The following is a 13,355-nucleotide window of genomic DNA, read 5'->3' on the forward strand; positions in this document are numbered from 1 at the left end:
CCTCCATGGAGACCTATGACGAAAATCTGGAAAAAACAATTAGATCATTTTAATCATGAGATGGTGGAGTTCAGGGTCCTGTGAGGAGGAAGTAAGGCAATAAGTAGGATCACAACCCTGGACTTCAGGGRAGCAGACTTTGGCATCTTCAGCGAACTACTTGGGTTAGGGCATGCCTTCCTTCTAGGGCCCAAGAGAGCTGGTTAATATTSAAGCATCACTTCCTCCAAGCTCAAGAGTGGTGCATCCCAAGGAGAAAGAAGTCCAGCAAAGGCGGCAGGAGACCTGCATGGAAGAGCAAGGAGCTCCTGGCAAAACTCAAACAAAAGAAGGAAGTATACAGAATGTGGAATAAGGGACAGGCCACTTAGGAGGATTATAAGAACGCTGTCAGTATGCAAGGATGCGACAGGGAAGGCTAAGGCCCGTTTGGAATTAAATCTGGCAAGGGATGTCAAGGACAAGAAGAAGGGCTTCTTCAAATACATCAAYAGCAAAACGAAGACCAGGGAAAATGTGGGCCCGCTACTGAATGGGGTAGGAGTCCTGGTGACAAAGGATRCAGAGAAGGCAGAATTACTGAATGCCTTCTTTGCTTCAGTCTTCACCGCTAARGGCAGCCGCCAGGAATCCCAGAGCCTGGACATGAAGGAGGAAGTCTGGAGAAAGGAAGATTTTCCTTTGGTCAAGGAGGATTGTGTTAGAGACCTTCTGGGCAGGCTAGACATCCACAAATCCATGGGCCCAGATGGGATGCACCCTCAGCTACWGAGGGAGCTGGCGGATGTTGTTGCCAGGCCACTCTCCATCATCTTTGAAAGGTGCTGGAGAACTGGAGAGGGGCCTGAGGACTGGAAGAAAGCCAATGTCACTCCAGTCTCCAAGAAGGGCAAGAAAGAGGACCCAGGCAACTATAGGCCGGTCAGCCTCACCTCCATCCCTGGAAAGGCGATGGAACAGCTCATTCTGGATGTCATCTCCAAGCACATGGAAGAAAAGAAGGTGATCAGGAGTAGCCAGSATGGATTCACCAAGGGGAAATCCTGCTTAACCAATCTGATAGCCTTCTATGATGGAATGACTGGCTGGGTGGATGAGGACAGAGCAGTGGCCGTTGTGTACCTTGACTTCAGCAAGGCTTTTGACACTGTCTCCCATAACATCCTCCTAGAGAAGCTCAGGAAGTGTGGGTTAGATGAGTGGACAATGAGGTGGATTAAGAACTGGCTGAAAGGCAGAGCTCAGAGAGTTGTCATCAGCGCTGCAGAGTCTAGCTGGAGGCCTATAGCTAGTGGTGAACCCCATGGGTCAGTACGRGGGCCAAGCTTGTTCAACTGATTCATCAATGACCTGGAGAAAGGACCAGAGTGCCTCCTCAGCAAGTCTGCCAATGATACCAAGCCGGRGGGAGTGGCTGATGCACCAAAARGCTGTGCTTCCATTCAGAGACACCTAGACAGGCTGGAGAGYTGGGTGGAGAGGAACCTCATGAGGTTCAACAAGGGCAAGTGCAGAGTCCTGCACCTAGGGAGGAATAATTCCACGCACYATTTCAGGCTGGGGGCTGAGCTGCTGGAAAGCAGCTCTGCAGAGAAGGACCTGGGAGTCCTGGATGACARGTTGACCATGAACCAGCAATGTGCCCTTGTGGCCAGGATGGCCAATGGTCTCCTGGGGTGCAGTAGGAAGAGTGTCATCAGCAGGTCGAGGAAAGTGATCCTGCTGCTCTACTCAGCCCCCTCTGCTCAYAGCCCTGGGGCTACCTGGAATACTGTGTCCAGTTCTGGTCTTCCCCAGTACAAGAGAGACATGGAGCTACTGGAGAGAGCACAGCATAGGGSTACGAAGATGATCAGAGGACTGGAGCATCTCCCCTAAGAGGAAAGGCTGCGAGAGCTGAGCCTGTTTAGCCCAGAGAAGAGAAGACTGAGAGGGGATCTTATTACTGTCTACAAATACCTTAAGGGACAGCATCAAGGGGATGTGGCTGAACTCGTTTCAGTGGTGCCAAGCGATAGGACAAGAGGCAATGGGCACAAACTGAAACACAAGAAGTTCTGCCTAAACATAAGGAAAAACTTCACTGAGAGAGTGACAGAGCACTGGAACAGATTTACCAGAAAGKTTGTGGAGATTCAAAACCTGCCTGGATGCAATCCTGTGCAGTGTGCTCTAGGTGATCCTGYTTATGCAGAAGGGTTGGCCTACATGGTCTCCAGATGTCCCTTCCAACTTCAATCATTCTGTGATTCTGYGGTCATTTAAATGTATCCTGCATCCCTGTATCCTGCAGTACACAGTAGTTCATCCAGGCACTTTAAGAAACTAAACTAAAACTACTTCAGACCCAAGGAGTCTAAACTGTGTGCCCAGACAAAGATTATGAGATACAGGATATAGTTCTACCTCCTCACTGATCATGGATACTCTATACCCCCCCATCTTTCCTTCTCATTTCCATACAAGTGCTTTTGGGGCAATGGAATAAATAAGGTAGTGACATGATTCACATTCAAAATAACACTGCATTATGCCGTAACAGTAGGGAAATGGGTAACATTATATCCGACAATTCTAGAAAATAAATCATAAGGAATTTAACACAGAAAGAGGAAAAAAAATCCTAAGCTTCCTGACAGTATGATGCAAGAGAAAATTCCTTCTTGATCAGCATGCAGTGATCTCCATATCAAACAAGAAGGTATCTAACAAAAGTACCTTTTGTTTCTCYCATCCAGAGACTATCTTCCGTGCTTCAGATTGACTGAAAAAAGTAGCTTTCCTTTCAGACTAATTTAGACTGCATTTCACTCAACCTGCTAGCACTTCTGCCAAACTCACAGTTGAATTCTCTGCTCATTGCATGTTTAGATGTGCTGCTTCAGAAAGATGAGTAAAATTAAAACATTCTGGTCTCCTGCRTGCAACTTCCCAAAGGCTAAATGTGTAACATTTGTACTAACCATTACAAAACCCAGATATCTCATTAGCGACAATCAGAAGGAACAACTAGGACCACCATATCTGATATACATCATACATTTTTCCTACRTTTTTCCAGAAAAGAGAATGAGAACGCATGTTGAATACATGGAATATCAACTAAGATCACAAGAAAATTCACTGCTCTTTTTGGTAAGATGTACTTTGATTACTCTCCACTCCAGAAAAGTTCTCTTGTGCACATCTTCATATTTATCCAGAGCAAATAACATAAAACTTTCTGTACAATAAACCGCATAAATGGAGTTCATTAAGTTCTGTATCTTTCTAAGCCTTCTGGACTCTCCGTAATTTAACTGTAAACTTGAGACCTAGTAGTAGTAACCTAGTGCTAGGCACTGAAACAAGATTATACTCCTGATAATATTGGATATTTCATTTTTTACTGTTTCTAAGTGTCAAATTTATRTTTTTGGCCCTGAAATTACATTGCAAGTGATGTTAAAATAGATATTTATAGTAATACATAGTCTTTCTGTAATCAAGTTTTCCAAGACCACGGCATGAATCATTCAGCTCTTAAGGCCATCRATCCAGTGTTACAGGAACCTGACAGACCTACAATTTCACCAGACAGCTCTAAATTAATCTCAGCTAATTCATCAAGAATCTCCCTTCTCTCTCTTCTCTAGATTGAGTCTCACCACCCCCCCACACACCATCAACTCTCTCAAAATCTGTAAAATAAGTTTGAMAAATGCTGTAAAGTAAGTTTGATTACAGTCTCTAAGCAATACAAGAATGACACACAAAGCTGAAGAAAAAAGCACTATTTCAACTGTTTCTTCCCTCTCATCTCCATGACCCAGAGGTCTACAGCTGACTCATGCTAACTTTGAGCTGTCCCTTGTAGAAAAGGATGAAGATATTTTAAAGCATTCTCCCTTGCATGTCTGCCAGGGACCCCAGCAGTTTAACTGAACCCTCTGATTCCCTTCTGCCAAAGGCAAAAGGTAGAACTGCCTCATACAGGAAGCAGAATGTGACTTACTCAAGAAAATAAGCAAGTAACACAGCTTTGCAATGTACTTCACCTCCAACCGAGCTAGCAAGGATTAACGGAATAAGAGATGTCAAGATATTTCGACCTGTCTCCCCACAACCTTAATTGAAAACTAAAAATGAAACACCAGTTAATCACTAGGAAAAACTGTCATTATCAAAGGGGGGGGGGCGTTAAAAGTCAAGATTCTCTAAAGGAATCTAAGCAATTATCAGGAGAAATAGCTGTACTTGCAAATAATGATTTGTACTGTCTCTTTACTATCTAGAAAGATTTTTTTATTCTTTCACAGTTTTTTATTAAAAGAATAACTGAGCTGAAGTATTTGACCCAAAAAGGAACAATTTCACAAAAAGTAATTTAACTAACTGTGTTTGCACATATGAGTTCAGAAATTGCCCCATTGTATTCCTATCAATTTATGAAACTTGTTTGGTAAAGTAGTATGTAACTCTAGATTTGTAACTAGTATGATATACCTCACTTATTAAAGACTACTTCTATGTTATCATTTTGTGAGTAAAATAAAATTTACTGTTCCTTTTTTTGCATGAAAGTAATAAAAATAGTAGTATGTCAATAAAAATATGCTAAGAAAAAGAAAATTTTAAAGTCTATTTTCTTATYATTATAAATATACAACCTCATATGTGGCTTTTGGGAAAATGTAACCATTTTTTTTCCCATAAGCAGTGTGTAAGGCTGAGTGCTAATCTTGGGCTGTCTAGGAATGTGTGACAACAGGCATCATCCCAGAATTGGCTTTTAGAGAAAAAGTTGAACATAAAACAGCAGATGACCCTTCTATATCAGGGCTGCCTCACTGATTCTCTCTTATGTAGCTTTGCCAATTTCAAATAATTTTAGAACTTCTCAGAGACAACTTACTTTTTTTATTAACATAGTAGCAAAAATATTATTGTTTGGAAAAAGAAAAGAGATTAACCAGCTAGAAAACAGGACCTGGTCAGAAGAACTTTGTATTAAGCCTTATTAAACTGCTGGTTTGCTGTGTAGCCTTTGGAAAGTCATTTTCTCCATTTTCCTGTCTACGATGCAGTAAAGTAAGGACAATGTTCACTTGCTTTTCTCATGTGCTTTCAGCTCATCAAACACAAATACTATTTAAATGCAAAATATTACCATAGATTAAAGACGCATGATAAAATGTAATTACAAAGAGGGAAGATCCAGTTAACAAAGCACTGCATCATTCACAGGACTCAGGCTGTGTACTTGTATTTCTGCTGAATTAGAACCACAATCATTCACTGCAAATAAAACTCAATGCTCTTGCACGATTCGTTCTTGAAAGTATACCACAGTCCCTGTCAGTTGATTCAAATGATGATATCACTTAGATTTCATATATAAGAAATTAACAGAAACAATGCAGTTTGTTGGACTTAAATCTGAGAACGAATGCAAGAGCCTCCATCTAAAATCAAGATGCTCAAAATTTCAGTTTAAACTGCTACTTAGTCCTGTGATACCTACACTTCATAAGAGCCTCCATTTTTAGCTCTGAAATTTTCCAAAGGTTTCCCTTTAATCACAAGCACCTTTTTTTGTCAGCAATGAAYGATGCGCCACCCAATGAAAACAGTCTATTCAGGGGCTGTCCTGCTCCACCAACTGAGAATATGCTTCCTGGTAACAGAACAGTTAAAAACTCAAAAACGTTAAAAAGAGCAAGCAAGATCATGATTCTTTAACCCAGTGGTTAAGACCCTTACTAAGTGAAAGGCATTGTGAACTCCAAGCCCTACTCAAGAACTGTTTAACATCTGAGATAATATAGTTACTATATCACTGTACTTCATCCACTGCCCTTCCAATATACATCTGACACTTGTAAAACACTCCYGTAAGAAAAAAGGGTGAATAGTCTAATCATCAAGATCCTGGAATATAGGAATGGTCTTACTGCCATCGACTCTGAAGTAAAAGACAGCATGACTTTAGAGTCCTTTTATGAAGGAAGGACATGGCCAACTACAACAGGAAGAAAGTCTTATCTCCCAACTCTGAACAAGCAGTAGTACACAGGTAACACCTAAGCCCAAGAAAGAGGGTATTTAAGACAGTTTCCTCCAAACTTCAGCATTTTTCAGTCCTCAACCTCACCCAAAAAGACTGAAGAAACAATCCACACTAGACTGTGTTACATTCTGGCATTAAAGCTCTCTCCTGGAAGTTCAGGCAATGTAGATCTCCATGTAAGCCTCATTCTTTCTTCAAAACACTATGGCTGTGACAGTAAGGGCAGTGAGAAACAATCAGGATCTCTTATGAGAGGCAACAGCTGGTGGTGACACCTAACTCCAAAAAGAGAAATCACAGCTGTAAAATCCACACAGGACCTAGGATCCAGTCACTATAAACACTGGATTTACACACTGTAGATTTGCAAGAGAAAACATAAAACACCTAGGTTTGGGGTTCATAACTCCTTTGGTGCACCGAACAGGATACCTCAAGGTCCTGAAATTCATTGAGGAAATAAGAAACCATTAGCTGTGTAACACAACACTCAGAATTACGATGCCTAAATTCATCTTTGTATCTGGGCTTTGACCTTTCCCAGCAACCACATAGAGTACTCTGGAAAGATCTTGTCAAAGACAAATAATCCTCCCAATCAGACCACTATATTCCTGTTTTAAGTAGACTGCTCGCATAACAATTCTTGAGTAGGAAAAAAGATTTCATTATTAGGGGTGCACAGAACGTACTGCTGAAGCTGTTATCTCTGTTTTATCTCAACATTATTCTTAATGAACAAAACCGAATTCTGCTGTTATTCCTTTTTGCTAGTTTTTATTCATTTCTGTACCAAGATTTCTTTGTTATTATGTGATTGGGGACCACAGTAATGGATTAATTCAGTTAGAATTGTTACATTATTTATAGTTAACTTGAGTTTTATGCCAATCTTTTCTTCCATTGAAAAATCAATTTCCCTTAAAAGTAAAAGATTTCCAGCATAATTATGATAAGGCACTGCCTGCCTACATAGACAAGAAGATTAGTGTCTGTATTTTTAAGTCCATGACCACCTTTCAAATCAAAAGGATGAAATGATGCCAGAATTGCATTTCAGATTGCAACGTCATGTTGTAAGTTATATATAYTTTTAATAACTTTAAACAAATGCAAGCAAATATTGCTATCATGCAATATTAAAAATTTCCACCAGATGTCTCCAATATACTATTTTACACAGAAAACTATATTTCAGTTAAAATACATTCAAACCGAACGTAAATGGTTAGCAAAATATTTTTATAAAAATCAAGAGAAGAAAGCTGAATTTAAATATTCATTTGTTTACATACTGCATTACACATAACACGAATATCTTAGGACTGTCCCTAATTGCTACTGTTATCAGTACCACAGTGCTTTCTAAAGAAACAGCAACTTTTTGGATCAATACTACGGTCCAAAGTGTTAAAAATGGATCCCATTAAATCTTCTTTTTATTATTTTTTAAGGGTGTATCAGATCATATCTTGATACTTGCATTTTCAAAGCAAAATAAGGTTGTAAATGGCAGGACTGAATTTTGGATAACTAAGACAGACCAACTTTTCTTTGGAAACAGAAAGAAACAGAAAAGAGTTTTCACACTTCAACTAACTCACGACTCCATTTTCACAACTCTCCCTGATGTAAGCACACTCTACTTAAGTAGTTTATTAATAGCCTTTACGAATTACTCCTACTCGCTACCTYGAAATGCTCACCAAGATTCTATCAGCTTGAGTCAGTATATAAGCAGTATCGACTCRGTATGTCTAAAACCAGGCTGAGAGCAGAATTTCATGGACATAAGGGAAAATTCAGCRTTCCTAGTTCTCAGACCAACACCATTAAGTTATGCTTGCAAAGACATCTTTAAAACAGAACTCCTAGAAAATCCCCGTCATTCAYCAGCGTTTCAAAGTAGCATTTGGTATATCTGATAAAGAGACAGAGTGCAAATCTTTGCCCTACAAACGCCTCTATAGGTGAGCAACTGCACATATTGGTACAAGTATTTATAACTCAAAAAGCCAACTCATTTATTCAAAGCAGATCCTACTTGAACATGCAAGACTCAGAAGTCTGTGTGGGATCAAGGTTAAAGTCACTTACTATTCACTTGGGAGCCRAAGATACTATCCTAGAAGCAAGGGCTGATGAGGTGGGATGGATGGTTAGTTTAAAACATCATATCCATATTTTCAAGGTTCTCAAAATATTTTATACAGATTTATTAAATTTTGGATATCACCCAAGACAGGGGAGTATCTCTATTCACAGAGCAGAGAAAAAAACTCACACACAAGTAAATTACCATCCAACGTCTCAAAATTAGCTTTGGAAAGTGTCCAATATATTTTGGATGCTTCTGTTTCACAGCAAGAGCTCTCTTTCTGTAGTGACCTATAGTCTTAACTGACTTCAAGCACAATACAGACATTCAATAGCACAATAAAGATTCAATTTTATCTATTAATTTAATCACCATTCAATCAAAGGAAGAACAAAACGCACAGAGATGACAAGCCATACACCAAGACCTCCAGTCATTCAGTAATATAACACAGTATCTCTGTCTCTTATTTATCTCAGAGAGAAATCTCTGAGTAAGTTCCATTTTCCATAATAGCAGAAACATGAAAATTTCAAGGGCTAATCTGTGATGCAAACACTAAACTATTAATTATTGTGTGGGTAAGTGATGAAAATAATTCTTTTAAAACAGGCAACAAAATATTTCTTTCCTTATTTCTGTTTACTTCCTTTGAAAAAATTAAGGTTGTATACTCAATCCACAGTACGGAGCAGATGCCTTAATTAAATTTTTACARCCCCATAACTCTTCTGAAATAATGAAATACAAATTGAAACTTGAAATACGAATTTTATTTCAAAATTAAGTGTAACTGAATACATTGGGGGTCAGGTTTAGCTCAGTTGGTTAGAGCATGGTGCTGCTAATGCCAAGGTCGTGGGTTCAGTCCCCACAGGGACTACGCTGAGGGTTGGACTAGATGATCTGCAGAGGTCCCTTCCAACCTTATGATTCTATGATATTGATGAATTCAGCTGTTGCTGTAGCAGTATTTCCAGAATTATTTGGTTACCTAGAATTCTAGGGTCCAAAACAGAAATAGCATGTCTCCATGACTGGGTGTAAACAGATTTGATCTCATTACACATGAACTCTAAACTGAGATAAAGTCATGCAGCAACGTTAACACAGTGCCTAGGCATGAAGTGCATAGATACGACAAGTTGCATATTTTTTTTGCATGCAAGGCCATCATTCTGCATTCCCTAGTGTTTTGCTTTGACTTTTATTCCAGTAATATAACATGATAAACAACCAGTTATCATTAAAAAAATRCTGTGGCAAAAATGTACTGTATCTATAAGCATCTGCAAAGATGCTTGGACTGCATGTGCCTAGAGACTAAAAGAATGCTTGCACAGCAAAGGAGTTCCATAAACATTTATTATTATAAAAATTATCTAGTATATTTTTCCTTTCTTTACATTTTATTTAGGAGGTGGAATCAATTCACATTAAATTTGTATGAAGAGCCAGGCCACCATAAAAGGGACATACGAGTCCTACATGGTTCACTACCTGGGCACAATACACAAACAGTAGGTATTTTTTTATCAGACAATCCCTCTTTCAAGAAAAAAACAAAAGTTACTTCAGATATACTGCTTAACTCAGAAGACCGTGTACTGGGCAGTGTAATGACATAATCATTTCTAATACTACTGTAAGGATCATGAGTTTTTATTTGCAATTTGCTTTCATTTGTCTCTTAAATTGAAGAACTTTACAATACCTGTCCAGTATACGCAAAGTCCAGGGCTTGTTTTAAACCTAGGCTTGTGACACCATGTAAATTCACCTCATCAGCTCCACTTTCAACCATGCAGAGACTGAACATTGCCTACGGAAAGAAAAGAACTGTTATTAACCATTAAAAACATACTTAGTGGTGGTCTAGGAAGAACAGGAATAATTTTTTCACCTTCACTAACCTTTGTTTTTCCCCAGATAAAAATCCTAAACAGCAACAGACATAGACTTGCCAGTTAGAATGAAATCTATACCAAGTTTTCAGTATTACCCCAAAGTAATCAACCTTGCAACAGAGTCCTTTTACTGATGAAGGAGTACAAAAACTTACTCTGGAAAAACTGAAACAAATCCCTTGGTTTTGGTATATGGTATATACTTTGGTATGGTGTACGGTATATACATATCCCACGTATATACATTTCTCAACTAAGCAACTAGGCGAAACCAATGGGACCAGTCACACAATAAAATTTAATTAATTAAAAATAAGATTTTTAAAAGGGCTGTGTAAAAAAAAAATCTATGCAACCATGACTAGAAACAATACTTACATAAAGTATCTAAAAGAAGGAACAACAATAAGCCATACAAAATTACTTGTACAAGAAGAAGAAAGTTTGTTAGGAACAACTAATATATCATCTCTTATAAAAAATCCTATCTAAATGGCACCTCATACTGGAATGTGAACAATAATATTCAAGTTATCAAATGAAGAGTCAGGATAGACAAGCAGTCATTTAAAATTAAAATGTCCCTCTCCTTGTTATTTTCTCACTTTTAGACCAATTTAATCTCTCCCTAAGATCTAAACTGAGAATTGGTAAGGCTGTATGGAACCTTCCTACAGATAACAGTGAGGAGAGAGGCTGTCCTTTTCACAGAGTCTTACCCTCCAGACCAGTTTTTGATGCCTTCCTGGACTGAAGCAACCCTACTCAGTCTTTGGATGCCTACAGAAGTCTTTTTTTCTCCTATCACTGTTATGATAAATTCCTGGCTTTCCCCCAGACTCCTCTCTTCCAGTCTGCACCTACCATTCTCTTCCTATCATCTTATCAGCCCCATTCTCCAGGCCAACAGTTTTCCATGAYCAAATGTGCCCAGGGACTTTTAGGAAAAGAACAATTTCAAGTTTCTTCCAGACAGCAGCAGCCAGTATAACAGAACAGTAACCTTTCTCTTTATCACCCTCCCACACATTTTTAAGCAAAATATATCACACAGTCTTTAGACAGTAAACTGTGAACAAATAAATTAAAAAGTTCTACCATCTGTCATAGCTAGAGAGAGCCTAAACTTAACCCTGGTGGGTTTTGTGTAAAATTTAATTCTTCTGTGCAGTCTAACCAACTTCACCTTGGAGAATCATAATAGCGGAGCATTGCTTGAGAACTTCTACATATCCCCTACTACTACATGTCTACTCTGGCTGAAACCTGCAGAAGCTGAGGCTGTCAACACACCCACTGGATGTCGTATGGGCAACTCATATGCCAAGTACTGCTGAGCTTCAGGGAAAAAAWTAGCGCTAACACTTCTAACAGTCTAGCACAAGGGACCTGCCTAGACTCAGATGGCTTCTTTCAAGAACTGCAGTTCCTGCAAATTAGTCATCTCTTTGAAAATGTTAGCCTCTGTATCACTAAAACACCATGATTCAACATAAATCTGCTGCCTGGAAATCATCCAGTACAACCAAGCATGACATTTATCACATGGTCAGTCCTACATTTTTGCAATTTCTATTCAATGAACTGTTATCAGGGCTTATTCCAACTGGCAACAGGAACGAAGTGTCAAATAGTTTAAAAGATTTATCACACTAATGTAGTAAGATATAACCATACGAAATATTCCTAGCTAGGAGGGGGGAAAAAAAGAAAAATAAGAAAAAAATACAAAATGAATTCAGTAGCTTTTCTAGTTCCATTAAAGATGTAAGCAGAGTTGGACATTTCATTGTCATTTAGATATGTAAGTAAGCTCTAATAACTACTGTGAGGCTTCAGGGTTTGCCATGAGCTGCAAGGTGCCCATCAGCCATCTGCTCCTTGCAAAAGCAAAACTGCTATTTGTGTCTGCTAGAGAGAACTCAAGGCCAAAATGCAGCACTAGGCAACAACTGGCCACACAAAAAGCTTGGACAAAACAAGGTCCTGCCTCTGAGACCTCTAACTCTTTTTGTAATGCACTGCCTTCCAGTACAGCTGAAAATATCGATTCACTTGCATTTACTAATTGCAGAGGGACGGTGCTAAAGATCAGCGGTTTCAGTCAATACTGTCCTTCACACACCAGTCAGGCTTAATGACAAAATAAAGAAAATACTGATTTGCTAGTACCTCAGGGTTTTAGAAACAGCTAAAAGTAAAATAAATACACATGCAAGCCTACTCTGAATTTAGCTACTTTCTAATTGCCAAATTGTGCTARTAAGATTTGGGCCTGCTTTTTAACAATAGCTATAGGCAAGAACAAACAAAAAACCCCACTAGTGCAATCCCTGTCTGAAATTAGGCCAGATACCTACCTTTCCAGCTGCTTATGTTCTCTACCTGAAGTTCAAATCTACTGCTCAAATTAACTGCAAGRACTAGCTTGCATAGAATGACTCTCATGCTCTCCCCCATTCGTTTCACATTGCATTTTCCTCTCTTTCACTAAATTCTGTCTTCTGCTCTTCAAACGATGCAGGTTATGCCTGAAAGGACTGAAAGGATTTACTTCAGATTAGCCACAGCCTGGCCCCTTTACATGGATGTCGAATAGCGCCTGGAGTGCATCTTCCAGCTTAGTTTCACACTAAAGGAAGCCAGTCTCTGCACTATGAGACCACAGTTAACAGGGACAACAAGAAGGACTTTGCAAGTGCATCCTTGCTCCAAACTACCATGCCAATATGGGTACTTCCACAACCACAGCTTTGCAAGGTCACAGCTCTTACTCCCATTATATTTAAGGGATCGACTTTAGACTATAAAACACACACTCTGGCAGGCCTTTCTGAGCTCAATAATTAAAAGACAATTTAACGTGAACGGACAGAAATATCTAAACATTCAAACCTTTGCACTCAATCGAGAGTACTTAACATGCACCCCTAAGCCTTTGTTGGAGCTAGTATCACACACTGAGTGTTATAAAAAGACATTAGCTACAAACACGTTCTAGAAAGGCTATAAACTGTGATATGTCACCAACTAACTAGAGACCACGTGTTGACCCTGTCAACACAGTGGATAGACAAGCTAGTTTTTCTAGGTATTTTCTGGATGCTTTTACCAGGATGGATTGCTGCCCATTGCACAGAACACAAGTGTTTCTAACCCTTACAGTGATAACAGTTTCAGCTGGGAAATACTTAAATGGTCAGCTGGAAAGGCTGTATATCTGTTTCCTAAATAATCTATGTTATAATATGTTGAAATGGAGCACCTACAGAATTTCCTACAGCATTAGCTGTAAACACAT

The 13,355-nt window shown here is 39.1% G+C and overlaps 1 protein-coding gene across 3 annotated transcripts in view; it reads right to left on the reverse strand.

The window, feature by feature from the left end:
* KLHL32 (kelch like family member 32) overlaps window positions 1–13,355 on the reverse strand; it is a 116,125-nt gene that overhangs the window by 64,948 nt on the left and 37,822 nt on the right. For all 3 annotated transcript variants that reach the window (XM_085306952.1, XM_085306951.1, XM_085306953.1), the window contains one exon: window positions 9,862–9,969. In XM_085306952.1, the coding sequence (XP_085163078.1) occupies window positions 9,862–9,969 (108 nt within the window). The remainder of the gene's footprint in view (window positions 1–9,861; window positions 9,970–13,355) is intronic.

The sequence above is a fragment of the Rhea americana genome, unplaced genomic scaffold (assembly GCF_003343005.1).
Source record: "Rhea americana isolate MKP2758 unplaced genomic scaffold, rheAme1 scaffold_25, whole genome shotgun sequence".
In the NCBI taxonomy this organism is placed as follows: domain Eukaryota; kingdom Metazoa; phylum Chordata; class Aves; order Rheiformes; family Rheidae; genus Rhea; species Rhea americana.